Below are 24,130 nucleotides of genomic sequence, written 5' to 3'. Positions count from 1 at the left end.
GTGAGACATGGTGAGCTGCTAGAATCAGACTTGTAAATGCGAGATTAGGGTTTTATCTAAAACTGAGTTGCCGTCGAAACAAAGAAGACGACTTCTTATTTATACGATAAAAGCGGAAACCCAAAGGAATTCTGAATACAGAAGGAATGTGTATTGATCATACAGTCTCCTGCTCTGATACCAATTGTTAGAAAAAAAGTTATTTCAGGATCTATAAATTCTAAGCAAGCTAATAATTAAGAACGTAATAAAGAACACGAGTATGGCTTTGAATAAGTCGTATGATTAATACTTCAACACCTCAGAAGAGCTCGATTAAGAACTTCAACTGTAGAGGTGTTCTAGGGTTACAAAATATAGAACGTGATTATTAACTCTACATGATACATACATGCATGCACATATATATATATATATATATATATATATATATATATATATATATATATATATATATATATAACAACCCTACTAACTAATCTAGAAAATCACGGATGGACAGGCCCAATCCGGATACAAAACATAAGGCCCAAGACGCAACACAAACGGACTCAACAGTTACAATGAAAGAAATGCTTTTTCTGACACATATTTTGTGCCACTGAAAGCTATGTGGTTCAAGAATTCAAGTTACTTTTAGTCACATATTTTTAGATTTTAGTGGCACTTTTTTACCACAATACAAAAAAATATTAGAGCATATTTTATGTCGGCAAATACTCATGAGATTCTATAACTTAAGCTACTTATATCTACTTAAATGTTATAATAAATAATTAAATTATAGCACATAGAAAATACTAAAAATATCATTGTTTTTTATCAATATTTTTGAACTTTTTGAATCAAATATCTAAGTAAATGTCAAATATGGCTAAACATCTAAAATTTATCTACACATCCTTGGGTACCTAAGGCTTGCAACGGCTTGTAGGGAAACCTGCATAATAGCAACATACAAAAAACATGAAAATTGTTTATCACTATTTCTATCCCACTTTTAAAGTAATAGCAACATACTTTGAAAGTAGGTTGCTATACTCAAAGTATAACAACCTACTTCCAAAGTATATTGCTATTACCTTGAAAATGGGACAAAAAACAAGGTTTAAAGAAAAGCAAAGAGTAAACGACTTGAAATAATAAAAAACAAAACAAGACGATAATATAAGTCAAAATAAAAGAATATAATAATACCTCTCCATAAGCAGGTTGAGCAAATGATTTGTCCTAGAAATATGGGATTCATCTGCTTTTTTTCTTTGTCATTTATCAAAAGATATTAAATATAAAATTTATATAAAATTACAAAAAAAAAAACATTCTTGATGAGAACAGATCATCATACAATTATATAAATAACAAAAGATTTATAAAAAAAACTTACAAGATTCTCTGTCATTTCTGCCAAATCCCACCTTGGACTCCATGCATAATCTTGTAAAGTAGTTGAATTTATTGGTGCATTACCAGGGGAGAGTGAAAATGCTTCAAAAAATAAATAAATAAATAAACATAAAAATAAAAAAACATTATAATACATTGCTATTTTTAAGGGATATAGAGAATAGATGTGGTACCTGAGAACTTTGAAGAAAGAGGGCACGTTGTTGCCTAGAGAACTAAAGTGGAAGCGAAAAGTGCACCAATAAAAAATAATATATGACCATAATTTAACAAACTTTCGAACTTTATGAAACTTAGCATACCAAAATTTTTATAACTTTATTAAATTATTATTATCATACAAATGTGTATAGTAGGGCCGGTCCAAGACAGTGGGCAACCCGGACGACCGCCTAGGGCCCACGAATCCAAGGGGCCCAAATTTTCTGGGCTATGCAGTGTATATATATAAAAAAAATTATTACCAAAATGATTTTTAGGGCCTAAAGTTGGTTCAAACTCAAAATAACTCAAAAATAAACAATTTGACTTATTTGTTATTATTAATTGAATGCATTTATAATGAATAATAAATGATATTTTTTTTATAATCTTTATTATATTTGTTTTTAAGGGGCCATTTTTTTTTCTTTTCGCCCCGGGCCCGATATACGTTTGGACTGGACCGGCCTTGGTGTATAGGCCAGAGCAAGCTAGAACAAAATACCTAGTAAAACAAATAAATAATATAAAATGTCGCCTTCCTACAAAATACCTGGTAAAACAAACAAATATAGAATATCAGCTTCTAGTGGCCTTCCAAAGGAATAGCTAATGCTGTGATGAACGTTCTTCTATCTTCAATCGATGAAATAGCATCTCTTATGTATAGAATTGAAAAAAATAATAAACAAGTAATGAAAGTACAATGCTATTTATTGAATGAAGAGTTCTATAATAGAATTAGTAAATTTAAATAGAAGAGAATAAAATATTAACCATAAAACAAATAAGGATTTTATTAACCTATGATAGAAGAATGTTCTCCAAATTGGGAAGATATTCAACCACACACATTTAAATAAAATCAAACATAATATTTTAGATGTTTTAATAAAGGCCTAAAAAAATAAATGACAAAACTTAGGTTTTGTTTCTTTTTAACTTAATGGACTTAATAAATCCAAAACTTAATCCATACAGATACATAGGTTTGTTTCTTTTTAAGTTAATAGATACAGAGAGTAAAATAGTCATTAAAAAAACAGGGCCATACATTCCTTCCAAGCAAGGAGGAAGTCTGAAGTCATTAATGGAGAATAAAGTCTTCAACTCAAGGTTAGATCTTAATTTTAAATGTGGAGCTGAAGTCATTGCTGAATATTTTCTACCCATAGGATATATAACCTGAATCGATTCAACACAAAGCTTAAAATGCAAAGAGAAATGATATTAAAAAATCTGAATATACAAACATAAATAAGATTACCTGTAAGTATATCTAAATTTGATGGTGTTGCTATTCGCACCATCTAATAGTCAAAACCACTTTGGTGGTTTCAGTGAAAACCACCGTCAAAATATTTGAAAACCAAGTTCGCATGATCATTACGTCATCATAAAAATAATTACAGTTGGTCCTTTATTTCATATTATGTTTCCACTTTTAATCCTTCTAGTTCTTGAAATATTTAATTTACACTTTTGTTATATTTCTAAATAAAAAACGTAGGAATATATATATATATATATGAGCATTGAGGTGATAAAATGGGCAGCTGCACATGACATTTTTTTATTATATATTCTATATATATATATTTTTGAAAAACAAAAATATATAATAATGATGAGGGTTTTTTTTCTAGCTATTCCTGAGCTATTGAAAATATTTAATTTTCAGGAACGGTCCTCTCTCTCTCTCTCTCTCTCTCTATATATATATATATATATATATATATATATATATAATATATATATATATATATATATATATATATATATATATATATACACACCAAATTCACCGTGTTTCATCAAATCCATTGTTCGATTGAATGCATAATTCCACCAAATCCAGTGCGTTGGATTTTCAATTTTGTATACATATATATATATATATATATATATATATATATATATATATATATATATATATATATATATATATATATATATATATATATATATATATATATATATATATATATATATATATATAACTTGCCTTTCAAAAAAACAAATTGAAATATTTTGATAGTTTGTATTAAAAACGAATTATTTTGAGAAATTTTATAAAAAACCGTTTTTTTTTTTCATTTTCTATATTTTTCGTCGATTAAAGTGTGGATAACAAGAAAATATGTTTATTTATATTTATATAGACCAATGGTATAATTATATAATAAAATTAGAAAAAACAAATAAGACATTAATTTGAAACTATATATATATATATATATATATATATATATATATATATATATATATATATATATATATATATATATATATAATAAAAACAAAAGGGTTAAATAATTTAAATTATTTATATAAAACTATAAGTGTAATATGGAACATCTATACAAATTCCAAGGTCTGATATGAAAATATTTTAATAAAACGTGAAATGAAAATTTACTGCCGCTCTATTTATAAAATGTACATGTCAACTAAATATAGGTTATGATTACATATTTTAGGTGTGTGTTTAGAATCCCCGCCAAGTGGACCCTGCAACCATTTTGTTCAAATCCATCTCCAAGAAAGGCATTGCAAATTTTATCTCTTCTGGCTACACTGGAGCTAAATAACAACATCCTTACATAATTTAAAATTTTAATAATCAAGTGAAGGTATATAACTAATATGAAAATACCTTGCCAACACCACAGCTTATATACATTTTGATTCCCTCTTGAGAATAAATAGTGTTTCTTTGAAACCTTAAGTCTTTCATCACCATTTCCAACATGTTTCTTCTGGTATGCTATGTATAAATGTGTGCAGTGGAAAACATAATCATATACATATCAATGTGTAATATCAAATATCTAATTATCCATGATGTAACCATTTTGAGAAATGATATTGTAAGAGGTAAAATAGTAAAATACCTATGTTCATGAATTAGAGACAAGAGCTTAGTTGGATCTTTGCAATTGAGCAATTTCATTCAGATAAACTGTTCTTAGGATTCAAATTTCCTCCACCAGTATGGTATGGTCTAAAGTTTTCAACTTTAGGTAATAAACCTTATGAATCAATATTCTATTTCTTGTCCGCATTTCAAATATGCTCAAGTAATAAACCTTATAAATCAAGCAAAATCAAGAATAATCTCACTAAAAACAAAGTTTGTGAATATATTGATTAATTTATTGAATCTGAAATGGCATATCTTTGTTAGGTCCAAGATATTACTATATGATCGCATGCTACAAGCTGCAAATGGAGTGTGATTCAAGAAATCAAACATGTGATATAGAGCTTCTTATAGATTTTAGTTCTCCATGTGAGTATGTTTTATATTCTACATGTTTGTCTGATTAATCAATGTTATAATCTTTATATGCTTAAGGATTCATTACTTTCATACATGTCAATTCTTCACATTATACACAAATCTAATAAATATATTAGAATAGAATAATGATTGATTCAACAACTAAGCCTTTCATAGTATATTAGTATCGAATTTGACCAAAATTAAATCCATGACATAAGACTAAATCGTGTCCAATTGAATATATTAAGATTAGAAGTAGAAAGTTTGGAGTAGAAATTGAAAATTTAACTTAGGACTAAATCGACATGAAATACCTGTTGGGCAAGAGATGCCAACATTGTTCAAAACCACCGCACCAATGATGGCGTAGGGAGACGATGACCTGGAAGACGGTGGCGACGAACCGGAAGACAAGAAGACAACAGTGTGATGGTGCAGCGACGATGACTGGAGGTTGGTGATCATACGCTCAAATTACCGTTATCGGGAGTGGGTTTAGGTATATACTATTTGGGGCATATAGATTAAGGGCGCTGATTATTCTAAGGAAGAATATGATTAAGCTACTGAAATCACAAGTCCAATTACAAGTATACTCTTGTTTAGATATATAGAGATTTTAATTCAGTTTAGTTCCCCATTTCTTCTTAAAGCAATTATACCAAAAATAAGGAATTGATATTTTATAACCCCATCTTCTTTTTCCTTTGAGGTATTGACATTGAACCAATGTTTTAAAAACCGGTTTGAACCGGCCGGTCGAACCGGTTGGACTGGGAACCGGGGGAGGGAGCGGTTCAACTATCACCGATTTTACATTGATTTCTAAACCGAATTGAACCGGCCGGTTTTTAGAAAAAACTTGGTTGAACCGGTCAAAATAAACCGGTTAAACCGAATACAAAAACATGAAAAATAACCATTTACATAATAAACATTGGTGAATTTTTTCATATCTATTTAGTTTTCTCAAAATAAAAACATATGATAAATGTTATAAAGTTTTTTTATGTGTTTTTATTCATCCAAAACCATATTTAGTTTCGGTATTATACTTTATTTTCTTTTTGAATTATATGGATTGATGTAAAATACTAAAACTTATGGTTATGTGTTATTTTAATGTATTTGGATTTATCTACAACTTATTTTTATATGTATTTTTAATGTTTGAACTTGTAAACATCAAATTCATGAAAAATAACCATTTACATAATAAACATTGGTGAATTTTTTCATATCTATTTAGTTTTCTCAAAATAAAAACATATGATAAATGTTATGAAGTTTTTTTATGTGTTTTTATTTATCCAAAACCATATTTAGTTTCGGTATTATACTTTATTTTTTTTTGAAGTATATGGATTGATGTAAAACACTAAAACTTATGGTTATGTGTTATTTTAATGTATTTGGATTTATCTACAATTTATTTTTATATGTATTTTTAATGTTTGAACTTGTAAGCATCAAATTCATGATTTCTATATGTATGTATGTGTAGAAAATAGGAAAAAACATGAAAAATATAGAAACCGATTCACTTAGCGGTCGAACCGGTTAAACCGGTTGAACCGGGAACCGGTCACCATACCGGTTCAACTAAAAAACCGGTTTTTAAAACATTACATTCAACAACCCCCATCTTTTTTTTCCCTTTGGTCTTCCTTTATTTTTTACACCAATATCTTTTTTTTTACAGTAAATCCATCATATATATATATATATATATATATATATATATATATATATATATATATATATATATATATATATATATTTCTGTTATTTCACACCACGAAGTTTTTCAAAGATGATATAAACATATTAATCAGATATAGTTAACCAATTAATAGAAAAAAAATGACTGGATTTTAATATGTTATAAAATATTAGTTTGTGGGATAGTCACAAACACTAAAATCTTCAAATTCTATATATATCTTCCAAATAAGCAATGAAGTATTTGATAATATTAGTTATATAAGTGATGAGAACGCAAGGTTTGTGCTTCTTACATGAGAAATCTCAAGTTCAAAATCTCAAGGCTTTCAATCATTTGATTGAAAAGTGTATCCAACTTTCTTATTTAATCGGTTTTGGCTTAAAATAGGTAAAAAAAAAACGTTTTTCGGTTTTTTAAATATCTGATTCCTAGCCGATGGTTCAGTTTTCTCAAAACATGTTTTTAACAAAACCCCTGTAGTTTTTTTGTATCGGTTTCAGAAAATAAGTTCATTCTGTACACAAAAATTACGAGTCTAATGACTATTATACCCATATTTATATATATGGTGAATTTTAATGCTTCTTGGGCTGTTTCTTCGTACGCCAATTCTACTAAAAATAATGTATTGACAATTTATACCCCTTCTCCAATTGTTTTTTTTCCTTTGTTGTTTTCACTACCATTTTTTTTGACAATGAGTCTCATCTTAATATTTATTTTTTCTTTGGTAATTTGTAACATTCTGTTTAAAGAAAAACAAGTAATTAAATAATAAATAAATAATGATACTTAAAAAAAAATTCGAGATGTAATTTTTTTATATTTTATTTTAACTCTAAGTCGTATTATTAGCGGGCTGTATGCATTAGGGTGTTAAAAGTTATATTTGTGAATATTAAGGGTTAAATTGTAACTTTTGGACTTAGATTGTAAGGAATTCTGAATGATGAGGGCTATTTGGTAAATTATGGATTTAAGTTGAAAAGAAATTTAGAGAGAGGGACTGGAAGTGTAATAATGGGTTAAGTTTGATTATGGATGAGGCATAAACTCGTCACCCTCCTCTTAGCCTCCATTTAAAAGACAACATAAACCCTAACCCTAGGAGAGTTTCCAGCCACCACACTTATCTCCCCTCCCCTACAGCCGCTGCTAGCCCCTGTTGTTGAAGTTGCAAACCACCAAACCAATTCTACCGCAGTTACTGCCGACGATAGAGGGATCGACGAGTTAGTTGTTTAGATGTCGGGGCAGTAGGAGGTCGAAAGAGCGAAAGTCGTGGCCATCGCTGTCGTTGTTCTTGGTTAGAGGTTGTATACCTTCCTCTTCTTTGTCCCTTTCTGTCGATACGTTGTTGCTGCCGCCTCTCCGAGTGGCTGATGTGTGTTGTTGCTGTTGTTCCGACGGTCGCCCATCACCTTGAGGGTGGCTGATTTGGGTGTGTTTTTATGTGTTGTATCTCATGTTAATGATTGGGTGTTGCTGTTGCAAGCTGTATGTGGGTGTTAGGTTGGCCGGAAAATGAGTCGGACCACCATGACAACCAACCATGGTGGCTGCCGCCCTTTATGCCTTTTCTGTCACCACTGGCCACCGTGTGTGGGTGGCTGTGAGTGCGTGATATGGTGTTTGAATGTTTTTTCTAATGGTGAATGTTGTATAAGCATTTCTTAGTTAAAAGTGAAGAAAAACCACCACCGCCGTGAGCCACCATCAACCACCACTAACCGAGGTGGCATTGATGGTGTCCGGCCTACTGAAACTCTAATTAACCTAAAAACTTAAACTTAGAACTAGTTGGCTTGTGCTTGGGTTGGGAACCCTAATTAGGATTTAAAAAACCCTAATCTTGGAGACTTCAGTGTGGGACTTGACGGGACCTGCATTTTGGACTGTTGGATTGGAGTTATGAATTATGCACGACCACATTGTATGATTGAACTAGTAGAGTGTGACATCCCCAAATTTCTCGGCCAGAAAAGACCGATTTAGTTTATGCTTTTAAAATAAAATCAGAGTAATCTTCCAAAAGGTGTTGCAGAATTTGTTCCCAAAACAAAATATAATAAAAATTTATTAAAGCATTTCTTATGATCTATATCACCGATCATATCATTTATCCAACTCATCTTTCATTACATACCAACTATTTCATCTACCCATTTTTTACCTAACATTTTTGTAGATATAAATTACATATATAGTTTAAATCATTTAAAATATGTATAAGTCATTCATTCAACATCCACCTCAAATAAACAAACAATATATATTCACATAGCACGTATTTTATATAAAATACTTCATATTTATGTGTAAGATGAAAGTGACTATACACTCACTTGTTAAGACAATAATTGGGCAGCACCTCGTCTCTTAAAATAATCTTCTTCGATGAAACCGGGATGTTTTCCCAAAAACCGGGCTTCATGTGGGCAAAGTTTTGACTTGAAAACTCTTTTTCTCGGGATCTTTTGGTTCTCTGGAACTTGCTTATGATGCTAGGATGATATAATAGGCTTGGGGTAATTTTTGCAATATTGAAGAAAGTTTAGGGGTAAGAGGAGTAAAATGGTAACATAAATTCGGCTGGCATCGTCTGCTATTTATAGTGGCTGGATATTCGAGTTACGCCGGACGTAACTTTAGAGTACGCGGGGTGTACTGCCTCTTCAATGAGTACGCTGGGCGTACATCGAGTACGTTGGGCATACTAAGGGATAACTCTGGACGCGTCAAGGCCATGAAACATGTCTCTCATGCGAAGGAGTAGGTCTACGTGGCTAATCTCGGACCGTGAACACGAGTACGCTGGGCGTACTCCGAATTTTCAAACTTCAAAAATTCATAACTTTCGTATACGAGCTCCGTTTTTTATATTCTTTATATCCACGCGTAGGTGAGACTATGCTCTACAACTTTTGTTTAGATTCCGTTGGATAATTTTGAATTTATTTTTGAAGTTATATTTTTAACAGGCCAGGACATGAAAAGTCCGTTAAAAATTCATAACTTCTTCATCCGACGTCCGATTTCATATGTCTTTTTACTGTTGAACTAATATCAACAAGATATTCGATTCTTGTTTATGTTGTTTTGGCTAAAAATCACTCGATCTAAAATTCGAGTTCCGGGATGCATACTGCTATGCCAAATCTTAGGAAATCCATAACTTCCTCATACGAAGTCAGATTTAGACATTCTTTTTATGCACGCTCTCGGTTTAACGAACACTACGACTTTCGTTTAGATCACTAATGCTAAAAAGCACTTTATCGTAAATTCACTTTTTACGTCATACATCGTCATGCCGGTTCTGTCGCGAAACTTCGACAGGTCATAACTTCTTCGTTATAACTCGGATTTCGGTATTCTTTATATCTCCAAAATCCTTATTTCAACCACTCCAACTTTCTTCTTAGATATCGATTTTATCTAATATTTATTTTCGACGCTTATTTTTATCCTTAATTTATTAAATCATAATAATTAAGTTTAAAGCACATAATTCATTCTTAATACTTCAAAACGAGTTCCAATGGTTGACCTAGACTATCACACCATCATTAATGCTTAGCCCAGAAATACGGGCGTTACAATTAAGCCCTTAATGGGTTAAGTGTTCTTACTTAACCCTAATCGTCATTTTATGTGAAAACCCTAATCATGTTTGGGCTTTGAGTTGGGCCTTTCTTTTGTCCTTAAGTGTTTGGGTTCTTGATGTGCCATCTGAGAGCAAGTGTATGGACTAGGATATTTGGATGGGCTTTAGGGTAAGGCCCATGTAAGGAGTTTAGACCCAATTTGGAAAATTAGGCCATAATTGGGCCTTGGTTGATTATTTAGCTTTTGGGCCTTCAGAGTGTGAGTTTGGGCCTTAGTCTTGGACCAAGTTAGGTTAGGGATAGAACATTCTTTTTACCCCAAGTATAGAATTATGGTTATGCATTGGAACCCAATTGTTAACTGGGTGTTGTTGTGATGATTGACAGTTCGAGATTTGTCAGCCAACAGCCAGGGATCGTCTGTGTGATTCGGCAGTGCGAGGTGAGTTTCCTCACTGTGTTTAGTGGGTCGAAGGCACTAATGCCAGCCCATAGTTTGTTATGTAAGGATGTTAGTTGTCTGCGTGACTCTTGCATGTGTATGTATTGGTATGAATGTTGGGTGGGGCTTGATGGTTATTCTATAAGTTAGTATCAGGTTACGCATATATGATTTGTATGTGGGCGGGGCTCGATGATTGTACAATATGCTATTATCTTTGTGATTTTCGCATGTGTTGAATGTTTATATGATTACGTGATTATGCGAGTTTGCGTGGGGCCAATATCTTATTATTATTCGAGTGTGGGTGGGGCCTGTATCTCAGTCGAGTGTGGGCGGGGCCCGTATCTCAGTTTATGTGCTTAGTTATGTATGGTATGAGGTATCTTGGATAACTCACTAAGCTTTGTGCTTACGACTTTCAGCTTATGTTTCAGGTACTTTGTGTTTTCAAAAAGGAAGGGCTCAGGTTGACTGCATGATACACACATTTTACATTCCACATTTGACTTTGTTCTGCGAATTATACTCTGATTGTAATGTATCGATTTCGAAATACGTAATTGAAGATACTTCTTCCATAATTAAAATATAATTTTATGTCAATATTTTTGGGATGTTACATAATTCTTCTCATAGCTAACTACTTTCTAAAGATTTTATAAATTGACACTTTATAACCCTTCTCTAATTTTATTTTTTCTTTGTTGTTTTCATCACCATTTTCTTTTTACAGTGAGTCCTAATCTTAATATTTATTTTTTCTGGTAATTTCTTCACATAACTAACCTTTTATAAAGATTTTATAAAGGATAAAACTATTACACAATCAATCATTCACCAGAAGAAAAAAAAACATAACTTCAAACTAAAGTATATCATATCATAATAAAATATTGTCCAATAAAGAAACTCAAACTAATGCATATCAAATATTCAAACTTCTCATATGTAGAGGTGTATAGAATGAACCCATTTTTTGAAACCGATATGAAAAAACTAAACCGTTTTTGTTAAAAACATGTTTTGAGAAAACTAAACCAACGATTAGGAATCAGACATTTTAAAATCCGAAAACCGATTTTTTACCAGTTTTAAGCCGAAACCGGTTAAGTGAGATAGTTGGATACACTTTTAAATCAAGTGATTGAAAGCCCCAAGATTTTGAACTTGAGACTTCTCATATAAGAAGCACAAACCTTGTGTTCTTATCACTTATATAACTAATATTATCAAATACTTCATTGCTTATTTGGAAGACAAAGATAGAAGTTTAAGATTTTAGTGTTTGTGACGATTCCACAAACTAAAATTTTAGAGGGTATCATGTATTAGAATTCAATCATTTTTTTCTATTAAGTGATTGACTATGTAATAGTTTTATCTGATTAATATGTTTATATCATCTTTAAAAAACTTGGTGGTGTAAACAACAAAATATATATATATATATATATATATATATATATATATATATATATATATATATATATATATATATATATATATATATATATATATACTAAGATGATGAATTTATTGTAAAAAAAGATATTGATGTAAACAATAAAGGAAGAGTAAACGAAAAAAAAATAGGGTTGTAAAATGTCGATACCTCAAAGGAAAATGAAGATGAGGCTATAAAATGTCAAATCCTTATTTTTGGTATAATTGTTTTATGAAAAAACGGCGAACTAAACATAATTAAAATCTCCTACATATCTAAACAAGGGTATATTTGTAATTGGACTTGTGATTTTGTGGCTTAATCATATTATTCCTTGAAATAATCAACGCCCATAGATTGATACTTTACCTAAACTAATTTATGTTCGCTAAAAAGACAATTAAAATAATTTTTTTTATCTAAATTTAATTCCATTAAACCTTATGGTGACACATTTCTTGAATAACTTAGAAAACGAACTCTAGTATATGTTAACTATATCATTTTAAATAACTTAGAAAACAAAGTAGGTGAGTGTCCCTGTATGTCTTAATTATATATATATATATATATATATATATATATATATATATATATATATATATATATATATATATATATATATATATATATATATATATATTAAACTTAAAGGCCACCATGTTTATCTTTCTGCCAAAAATAACTAAAAAAATAAGGTAAATGTTTATTAAGATATAACTTTTGGTGGCATTAAAACATGTCATTAATAATAATGAAGTATTAGTGGCATAAGATGTTAAATGCCATTAAATCTAATAACTTTTACAATGACACATAAGATATGCCACTACAAACATGCTATAGTGGCAGATCATGCATATGCCATTAAAAATGTGTGCTACTATATGATATTTAGTTTGCAGTGACGCTTCCAAGCTTGTGAGAAACATTGAGTATTACTGGGAATTTTACATAGATCATAAAGTTGTTTTTTTTCTAATTTAATTAAGAGCTTGTTTAATTAGACAGTAAAAAGTTAGGGTTAATTTAATGAGTTTGTTTTGGTTAACTAATTTAGGTAAAGGAGATTATACCAGATGTTGTTAGTTTTTCTCAGTACCAGCTTAGATAGAATGTATTCTGAATAATCAGATCTGAACTGATTACATGATTAGGAAAGTCGCAGCAGAGTTGAAACCGTTTTTATTACTAAGTTTTCGTTTAATTTAATTTTCACCGCTATTTTTAGTTTTTAGCTAAATTTAAAATCGCCCTTTTGTAATTTTTGTTTTATTGCCTAGAATGTGTGCAAAAAGGCATTGATCTTAGGCTGTGTCCCTGAGGATTTGACACTGCTTCTTTGTGTTATATTTATTAGTACAACCAACAATGAAATTTTATTTGCTTAATACGCCGTGACAACATATTAACAATGAGCGCTCCATTGGCTTGTTCATATCGTTGATGTAATTCCTTCCAAAGATCTCAAGTAGTTTGAAGAAACAAAACACTTTCAACGATATTTTTGTGACTAGAATTCTAGATCCAATGGATCACCATTGAGTTAGCACGATACGATTCAGATGAAGAAAGGGGTGGTTGAGTAATTGAACCATCTATACAACCGAGTTTATTCTTTGCATATAGAAGATAGTCATCGATGTGTTCCAAGCAGTAAAATCTTCTCCATTACTGATATTTGAAACTAAAATGGAGGTAGGGTTATCAAACGAAGCAATGAATAGAGGATTGGATGAATTCAATGCAGAAGATGAATCAGATCCATGTAATAGATTTGAAGTAGACATGATGATAAACAGATGAAATCAATGAGAAATGATAAAACAATCAATGAATTTGGATCGCACGCTCTGATACCATGTTAATGTTTAAGTTGAGAGAGAAGAAATGGATGAATTTATTTTCATTGATTGTATGAATTACATCGCTGAACAAAACAAGACATATAAATATACAGACCAAGTCATATAATCTAACAAACCCTGCCAACTAATGTAACTACCACAAATATAAAAAGAGAAAAGTGCCCCTCGATGTTAACTAGCTATAACTAACTTGACAAGTATTTACATTCCTTCTATTTCAGTTTTGATCATAATTAATATTAATGACAACATATTGATTTCTCTCTTTCTCTTGTTCTCTATTTTTATGTCGCCTATATGCAGAATTCTAAAATTAAAGAGAAATAAGCTGGTTAGTTTCCCTAAAAAATTTAGGAACTTGAAAAATATTAAAGAAATAGTGGCGCACCTTTATATTGGGGAGTGTAGCCAACTAAATTCTGGGTTGTTTTATGTTCAAAGAGCTCTTTAAACAGATGAGGAGGATGGAAAAATCGATCATGGTCTAGGAAGTGATCTCCTGAGGTTAATTGAAAAGCGGACAGATCACCACCAATAATATGTTTCCACGACTTGTAATAACTCAAAGGATCTTCTTCATTGTCTCTATCATTGTATACAGGACCGACTGCACACTCTCTTACCAGTACACCACCATCTTCCTCTGCCTCTACTATGGTGACGCTAACTTCATCACCATTTTCAATCTCATTGTCCCCAAACATCCAATGGCTTAACCAGACTATATTTTCATCCGTTTCTCCGACAGCAAATATATAACCATAATATATCCAGGTGCGATTTTTTGTCACATTCTGTACTTTTGTTCTTAAAGAACTTACCATTCCTGTGCCTGCAAGTGTATGCACAAAGCTTATATTTATTCCTTCTATCGTTTTATTCATCGAAGACGATGGCATGGTGAATGATATTGATGAACCCTTGCTTTTATGAATATGAGGTAACCAATCTGGAACTGCTTTCCCAGGAAAACATGTGCTAAATATTCCAAATTCGTAAAACATCTGCAAATAAAACATACATAATGTATGAATTTTAGGCATATTAGTGTGTGTTTGTGAGATCCATAGAAACAGAGCAGAAGAAAGAGAATACGTACGTGGAGTGGAAGTTTTGTTGCATTAGACCATTTGTATGAATCCCATATCCGCACCTTGTGATCTTTCATATGTTGTAAATCTGTCCACCCCAAGCTACATAATATCTGGTCATCAATGTGTGCTATAGCTTGAATTTTTATTATACCTTGAATTTCGGTCAATGATGCCGAAAGCTCGTAATAAACAAATGGTGGGGCCGACATTTCTTGAGGGAATCTTATTTCAACAAGTGACAAACAATTTTCAGCATACAATGTTTTGATTGTATGTGGAGGGCACAAAACTGACTTCAATATCGAACAATCTCCAACATCGAGTAACTCAAGCCTGCTAAGGCTTCGCACACAATCAGGCAGGGAATCAATTGGATTCCCATTTAGGTATAATCTCTTCAACATTGATATGCTACTGAAGTCCACTGGAAAGGAATCATTAGATAAATTATTGCCAATAAGCGACAAGGTCAATAGTGAATGTAGCAAAAATATTTTTGGATTTTTCGGTAAAAATTCTCCAACGGAAGAGGATGATGCATATGACTCCATTTCCTTCATCCGCATTAGAAATCCACTAGCACCTAAACAACCATCTAATGATAGACTTCTAACATTCTTTAACTTGCTGATGCTAATTGGGACAGTATTAAGCTTATTGCAGTCGCTCAAGTCAATAATAACAAGGCTATTGCATCCACCAATTGACTCACACACATAAACCAAGCTTTTGCAGTTTGTAAGAACCAACCTCTCGAGTGCAGGCAGCCAAGAGAAGCTTTCAACTCTAACAAGCTTGCAATAACTCAGATTAAGAATCTTCAATGACCCAAGAAGCTGTTGCATTGGATATTCTCTAATCAAGAATATGATAACAAATATATTAATAGACAAAAAATTGAAGTAAAAGCTTTAGTGTCGTACCTTTGGCTTCTTCCAAAGTTGTGTCAGATTACTGTAAGACAGGTCAAGAACAACCAATTTTTCCATTGGTAAGTCTGAAGGTATGAATTTTAAATGGAATCCATGCATGCACAACCATCTTAAACCTTTTGGAAAATTCTTGTAAGGTCCGTCGATTTTTACATTATTCAGTTGGAGCAGCTTTAGCTTATCCATCTTTCTGAATGCATCTGCTCTCAATTCTACTTGTTTGCAATGAGAAGATGAAAGCATTAGGAGAAGCCGAGTAAAAAACAACCAAATTCTTAAAAAAAACTCATAGACCAACTGGATTGGTTGAGCAGCTCTAAAACTCTTGTTCACATCATCATTTTGAAAGTTAAGGTCTGTCACACTACTTGCTGGTCTACGTAATGTCTCTCCCCTCAATAAATTCATATCAAGGATAAGACCTTGAATTCTTTGGGTACCCTGTCAAAAAGAAAATTACAACAAACATTAAGTGTTATATAGATGATCGAGCTAACGAATACTCATGCTGACTATGTTGTATTAGTGTATTAATTACCTTGTCATTTTTTAACAAATCGAGGGACTCCTCATGTTTCCATACACGACTACGCTTCCATGGCTTATCAGGTGATTCTTTGCAGACTAAATCTCTTCCCATATCTTGAAGCAACTGATGCATTGTAAACTTATTATCATATCCAATCGTGAGAAGACATCTATCAATGAGCTTCTTGATCCCATATGATGTTTGAAACCCACATTCCTTTAATATTGTTTCTGTAACTTCTCTTTCTTTTCCAACAAAAAAGCAAGCAATGTGCTTAAAAAGTTCTTTGCAGTCCCCTGATAAAGAATCAAAGCTAATTTTCAGAGCCTTTTGTACATTCTCTTGTACATCAGTTAAATATTCTTTTGCCTCCAACATTTCAAGGACATCACTCCATATGGCCGCATCTTTACTAATTAATGATCTACCCAAAACTTTTAGAGCCAATGGATGTCCTCCACAATACTTGGCAACTCGTTCTGCTTCTTGCTCATAACCTTTCTTGGGATCATTGTTTCCAAAAGCATGCCAACATAAAAGTTTCACAGATTCAGTATCACTTAATCCACTAAGTGCATGCTTTGTATGTTTTGGAGGAAATTTCATACGAAACAATGAACACTTTTCTGTTAGGGACCCATCTTTGGTTGTTACTATAATCTTGCTTCCTGGATAAAAACCTTTTGTTCCAATCAACAGATCCAGTTGCTCAAAGTTATCAACATCATCAAGAACCAAAAGTGTCTTTTTCCTAGATAATGCTTTTTCAACCCTAGATGTGCACAGATCTGCATTATTTTCTTCAATCTTTCTTTTCTTGAGAATGTCTCCAAGAAGCTGTTTTTGAAAATCTAGTAATGTCTGTTGTGCACATCTTCTTCCAATGCCTTCAACAAAGCTACTTCTTTCAAATTCATTGCAGTGCAACATATAAATATGTTTTGCCAATGTTGTTTTTCCGATCCCGGCCATTCCCCAAATTGTGTGAAATTCAGCAGCTTCACAAGATCCTCTTTTTAACCAGGAACTGATGGTATAAATAGAATCACCCATACCAATTAGGTGTGGGATTCTCCATTGCAAGTGTAGTTCCAGTCTAGTACTAATTTCTTTCACGACTTCTTCAATAACCACTGTCTCTCTTCTGAAAAAGGAATCACAATCGATCAGAAAGACATCTCAATTAAATAAAACTGATCAATAATTATACTTTTGCATCCTTTTAAATAATATAAGAAGGACTCGATCAACTACATACAACATACACAAGAAATTCAACAAACAAGTTTCTTTATCTATTTATTCCACCTGATGGTTTCTATTGGATTCTTAAATTTCTGTGTATTTGAAAGGTTTGTAATTCACAAGGCTTCAGTAGGAATAGTGGGGATTTGCTTTGTCATTTAGATTTGTACTGGACTTGGTTCCATTATATGATGTATGTTGGCTTTAGTTCTCCATACAAAACTGAAGAATTTTGTGGAAAAATAGTATGAATGATTTACCTTCCAGTTGCATCCTTTCCTTTCAAATCAGCAATTTCTGTAAGTCCTTTCGTCCACATCTCCAACTTACGAGCACCTTGAGTTTTCTTCTCCACATCCTTTTCGGACTCAATCCTCTGTTTGTGTTCAAATAACGCTTCTCCAAAAGTGCTTTCTTGCTTCCTGATATGTGTCGGCTCAACATTGTAGAAAACTGGGAGAACAATATGGTCAGAGACCCTTCGTTGCTCAAGGATCATCACCAGCTCGTCCAGACACCATGTTGAAGATGCGTAGTTCTTAGACAACACAATTATCGAAACACGGCAGCTTTTTATAGCTCTTGTAAGCTCGGGTTTAAGTTCTTCCCCAGTTTCAACCTCTTCCTGATCATCAAGAAAGGTAGAGATGTTTTCATCAACCAAAGCTTGGTAGAGGTGATCCATAAAACCTAGACGAGTGTCTTTCTCTCTGAAACTCAGGAAAACATCATATGTTATTTCCGCTTCATGTTCTTCTGGTAATTCGGTGAGGATGGCCATGGAAGTTGAGAATTACAAGAGTGTATATGAGCTGTGATTATAAGTTTCGCTGCTTCTGATTTTGTGTCTTAGATCTAAACTCTGAGATGTTTGTCTCTTGTTTAGTACCAGAGCCGACGTTTGGCATCAAAGTCAAGATTTTGTCTTGTTTAGCTGACTTGGTCTCAAAGTCAAGATTTTGTCTTGTTTAGCTGACTTGGTCTCCGGGTGAATACATTCTTCTCTTTTTTGGAAAAGGCATCAATAAGACAATAAGGTATGATGTTTAACTTTTAGAAAATATTCAATTTTGGCTTACTAAGTAGTACTATAAATAGTTAATAATTGTTAAAAGGTATAACATAGACAAGGGTAATGTGGTAAAGTATGTATTAATTAGAAGTATTTATTATGAATTATCATATATGCTTTAATAGGTTAGTGTGAACAAGTGTATTAGTTTAGAATGGGTATTAGTGAACCGTTGTGTTGGTTAAAAAGAAAGTAAGGGTCATAATTAGACATTAACTGTCAATTGATATACTCTAGACATGTATAAAAATGTATGTTTAATGTACCTGAAATGTTGATTAGTTGTGTGATTAATATAAAGAGTACGTTATGTGCATAATTCTTCCTTGAAAATATTTTTGTCTTCAATGACTTTCTCCAACATGGTGGAATCGGTTGAGAAGAAAAGTAGAAGAAAAGGAGAAATCGTTGAAGACAGAAACAGAAAAAAAAGGGAGGGGATAATTTTGTGAAGGTGTGAAGATACTTATCTGTGTTGGTATCTTGTGGAATTCCCAGGAATGATAAAGGTGCAAACAAAGAGAAAGATGGCATGTAGTATGTCTGATGAATCATTGTGAGATTGTATGATTTCTCACAATTTATCTGGGGAAAATACCTCAAATAGACAAAAAAAAAAAATGGGGGTAAATTTATAAATTTAGTCATAAAAAACGTTTTTTTCCAGACATAGACACACATTCCACGGAACCATGAAATCTCCGCGAAGAGGGGGTAAATTGGTAATTTCCACCATATTTTTTTGAGAAAAACGAAGGGGCCCTTTTCTGGTCCCCACTGGTCCCCGTTCCTCGTCCACCCTCCGCATCGGCTCCTCCAAGCTTTGATCGAAGACTTCAAATCCGGCGACGACTTCAACTCCGGCGAAATCAATTCGCAGAGCTCTTTCCGTCACCGATGGACCCCGAATTCCCCGATGTTATGGCCGATGGATACGGTTCCCAGGTATTTTTCACATTCTCATCTAATTGTTAATGTCGAATATGATTCAAATTAGAGGAAAACCCATTTGATTACATTGAATATGTATACATATTTAGGATTTTTAGGTTTACAATCACATATACGTTTTTGAGGATGATCCATTCCGCGGAGGGGGACGTCAGTCCGTAGAGGCTTCTCCGCAGAGTGATGTGTTTCCTCCGCGGAATGCTATAATCCAACACTGTAGCCTCCGCATAAGCTAGATGTCACTCCTGAGAGAGGCCTCCGCATAATGACCTCTAGCCTTCGCGGAGTGATGGTGTTTGCACAATTATTATTTTTTTTGCTTTTAAGTATGTTGCTATTTATTTCATAATGGAATAATAATAATATTTTTTTTATTTTCAATTAGTAATTTTTTAAATGAAATAATAATTTTTATTTTTTTGTTGTGTAGCACGAAGATCTTAATCAAAAAGCGGATTTAACTTTGAAAGGCGTGGTGGAGACTATCATTAAAAACTATTTTCCGCGCCTAACACAATTACAACGAGTATTATTCGAAGCTTCCCCCTTTGGAATATTCTTAGGAATGCATATCCCACATGGTGATCCCTTATTTGTGCATAAGATGATGTTGCACGAAGTAAGGTGTCAACAAATATTTGAAATTGGGAGGTTTCTATTTGATGTAGAGGGGATCCAGTTGGGTTTTGGTGAAACTGAATATATTCTGATTTGTGGTTTAAAAGTTGGTCCTTATGTGGATTTACTCCATGACGAAAAGGGCCAGTCAAATTCAAATCTTCGTGCTCGGTTGTTCCCAGATATTTCTGATACACGTTTGCGGCTGAAAGATTTATATGTCCCCGAATTATTTGGCACTACAAGATGAAGATACTGTGATGCTTATGCAACTTGTTTTTATGTTGAAGGGTCTATACGGACGGGACATTAAAACGGGCATTCCTATAGCAGTATACAAGCTTGCTGATAATATAGATGATTGGAACAGATATTACATTTAAAAAAGGCATTCCCGCAGTAGTATGCAATGGACTAATTATAATAAATAAATTGAAAATTATAGGTTTGCATGGGGTATGTATTTATAGAAATATAATTCGCATATGATGCGTGGAATGTTTAAGAAAATAGAAGAGTTTAGAGAATTCAAACAGACCAATCCCAAATCGAAGAAAGTACATAAGTATACCGTTCTCGGTTTTATGCTTCCGTTTAAGGTTAATTTCTAATGCATTTTAATAGTTATCATTGTTTAGTTTTTTTTACTATAAAAATTTGAACTTCGTTTTGTATTATATAATAAGTTTGTCTCATGACTTTTATAGTATAATAGAACGATACTTACATTTTTTTTTTATAGATATGGATTTTGGAGACGTTCTGTCACACCCTCGAACCAGACGTCGGAAATGTCCGGGGGTGGAGGACTTCAAATGTAGTATCACAACACATGCATCATAGTAATCAAAGTACAAACAACCATTGTATTTAAAAGGTATACGTATTTACATGTGTTCAATCATTGTATATTGAACCAAAATATAGCTATACAAAAGAAGATGTGACTCAACATAGCTCCATCTTCTCAAAAAGCTCGGGGAGTACCTGTGTATTATTTCCCTGAGAATACGTGTATTTTGAAAAGAGAGTATCAACATAAAGTTGAGTGAGTGCATAAGTGTTTATGTTTAAAAGGATATCTCGGTATCTTGAATATGTAAATTGTTCCAGAAAATCCTATATTTTCTGTTGTATATGAAAAGTAGTTTTATTCCCATAAAACCGTTCTCTTTGTATCAATGTTTTTATATTTGTATTCCTTTATGAAATACTTGTACTGAGAGTGTGCCTGGCTCCACCAGCTGTTATTGAATACTGTATTGAACCATTGTATTTTGTATTCTGTAAACTAGTACTTTGAAGGTGTACTTTTGTTTAGTTGTTTATACACTAACGTATTTTTAATATCTTTTTAATGAGTTATTATAACCATACTATGACTGATGGCATGAAACAAACGCTTTATGGCCGTTTAAACTAGTGATAACAATTGCTACTCATCGGCGTGTATGCGTGACTGTAGCTAGCAGCCTGAGTGTGGGGTTGTCAATCTCGATATAGATCTACACACACTTGTTTCGCTCCTCGGCTGGAGATTCTGGTTATAATGTCACGGCTTTTCCTATGTTGTCTAAAATGAATTAAACAACTTGAATTGAATGTCTCATAAAAAACATATAAACGTTACATGTATATTAGTTATGAAAACCCAATCATTCTGAAATAAATGATTGACAATATGTTCTTGATTTAGTATTCTGAACACGTATGTTCTTGAATCAAAACCCAATCATTCTGAAAATTGATTGACAATATGTTCTTGTATTAGTATTCCAAATAATGTATTTGATAAATGTAAAACCTTGATTTGTTCTGAATCAAAACCCTTGTTTTGTTCTGAATCAAAACCCTTGTTTCTTGTAAGACAGTGTATTCTAGTATACTTGAATCATGAATTATTGTTCTATATATAAATTACACCTATTATAATTTATATGTACTTTCTGAATCTATATTTAACTATGTTTGCATCTAATCCCTTGCTCAACATGTTACAAAGGTAGTTAAACTGATGAAATAACTATTATATTTATATGCATATACAATTTTATATATAAGTAAAATTTAAATGACACTCGGACAAATAACCGGTACCATAAGCCCACTTCCAAACAAGGAAAAGGACCTAGAATGAGTTATCAGTCCTAAGTCTTTTAAATCTCATATATATATATATATATATATATATATATATATATATATATATATATATATGAATTTTGGGGAAAATAATAAGTTTATAAAAGAGTTTAATGTTTTGAGTATTTTTAATGATTTAATGCTGTTTTATCATGATTCGAAATCATGATTTTATAAGACAAAGTTCTTGTATTATGCTTGTATTCCCCCACCCCCCCCCCCCCCCCTCTTAAAACAATAGTGATTATGAAAATACGGGGGTATGAACTCACTTGATAGGTGGTGAATCGGACAGGGTTTCGTTTCTCAGAAAGGAGTTTATTTGTCGAGAAACTGGCTTAAATCGGACAGAGTTTCGACTGGAGAGAGGTTAACTTCTCGGGAATCTCAGGGCTTCGAGGCTTGCTTAGGGTTTGAAATAAGATATTAGGGCTTTAGGGGTTGTAAATATGATTGAGAGGGTAGAATGTGTGAAGAAAGGTGAATTTTGGGGTGAAATAAGCGTGAAATCCGAGAGTCTCGCATGGCTTTTATAGGCCGAGGCCTCGGTCCGAAGTAGCTTAGTCAGCAGCACACGCGTCGGACAGGCGAGTGGTACACAAGGCGAGGCTTCGAACATGGCAGCTTCTGAGTGGACCGGACTTCAGTCCAATAGGAGAAGGGCATGCATTCGAAGGGGGTGTCCGAAGGTGATGTCCAGGGTGTCTCCTGCGAGGGTGTCCGAGTGGGATTGTACCGCGGACTTGGTCGAATCAGCAGGTGCCATGCGAAGGTTCGGTCATATAAGCCAGTGTCACGTGGAGGCCCTGCATTCGTGGTGACGTGTCCGAAGATGACTCATGTGAAATTTCCCGGTTTTCAACTTTTTCTTGATTTTTGTGCCAAAAACTTGCGAAAATCATAACTTTCGCATACGAGCTTCGTTTTTTGCGTTATTTATATGCGCGCATAGGTAAAATCATATTCTACGACTTTCATTTAGACTTTGTTGGCTAATTTTGATTATATTTTTAATATTATTATTTTAAGCAGACTGGGACAGAAATCAGTTATAAATTCATAACTTCTTCATCCGACGTCCGTTTTTGTCTGTCTTTTTACCGTTATACTACTATTGACGAGACCTTCATCTCTCGTTTAGGTTGTGTCGGCTAAAAATCACTCGATATTCGTGTCAAGTTTTTAGCTGTACACTGCTATACTGAAACTTAGAAAAATCATAACTTTTTCATACGAAGTCAGATTTTGCCGTTCTTTTTATTAAAGTTCTCGGTTTAACATCAACTACTGTAACATCCCAACTTCGAAAGCAAGAAGTTGGAGGGTACTAAGTGTAAATTAAGGAAGCTACTCGACGAGTAGGTATGCTACTCGTCAAGTCGGAGCAGGATTGATCACGGGTTTAAGTGGCCAACTCGCCGAGTCAGTGGTGGACTCGACGAGTTGGTGCTGAAGGGAGAAAACCCTAATCTCAAGGGTTGCACCCTATTTAAAGGACTTTATGTCCTTCCCCCAGCCTCCTAATCCCCTTGAGAGTTCACGAAAACCCTAATTTCGTGAGA

General features: G+C 32.9%; 1 protein-coding gene and 1 pseudogene across 1 annotated transcript; both read right to left on the bottom strand.

Moving 5' to 3' along the window:
- Positions 1-882: 882 nt before the first annotated feature.
- Positions 883-5,359, bottom strand: LOC128127891 (uncharacterized; annotated as a pseudogene).
- Positions 5,360-14,008: 8,649 nt separating this feature from the next.
- On the bottom strand, positions 14,009-18,656 carry LOC111911861 (disease resistance protein RUN1). The gene is made up of 6 exons (XM_023907602.3): positions 18,046-18,656; positions 16,550-17,684; positions 16,003-16,452; positions 15,085-15,915; positions 14,374-14,989; positions 14,009-14,292 (listed from the first exon to the last, which is right to left on the bottom strand). Exons 1-6 carry the CDS (start codon positions 18,564-18,566, stop codon positions 14,279-14,281), a joined length of 3,567 nt encoding a protein of 1,188 aa, XP_023763370.1. The 5' UTR covers positions 18,567-18,656; the 3' UTR covers positions 14,009-14,278.
- Between the last annotated feature and the right edge of the window lie 5,474 nt (positions 18,657-24,130).

Source organism: Lactuca sativa, chromosome 8 (genome assembly GCF_002870075.4).
Source record: "Lactuca sativa cultivar Salinas chromosome 8, Lsat_Salinas_v11, whole genome shotgun sequence".
Lineage (NCBI taxonomy): Eukaryota > Viridiplantae > Streptophyta > Magnoliopsida > Asterales > Asteraceae > Lactuca > Lactuca sativa.
The sequence above is the reverse complement of the archived record's forward strand: the minus strand, read 5'-3'. Positions and strand labels throughout refer to the sequence as shown.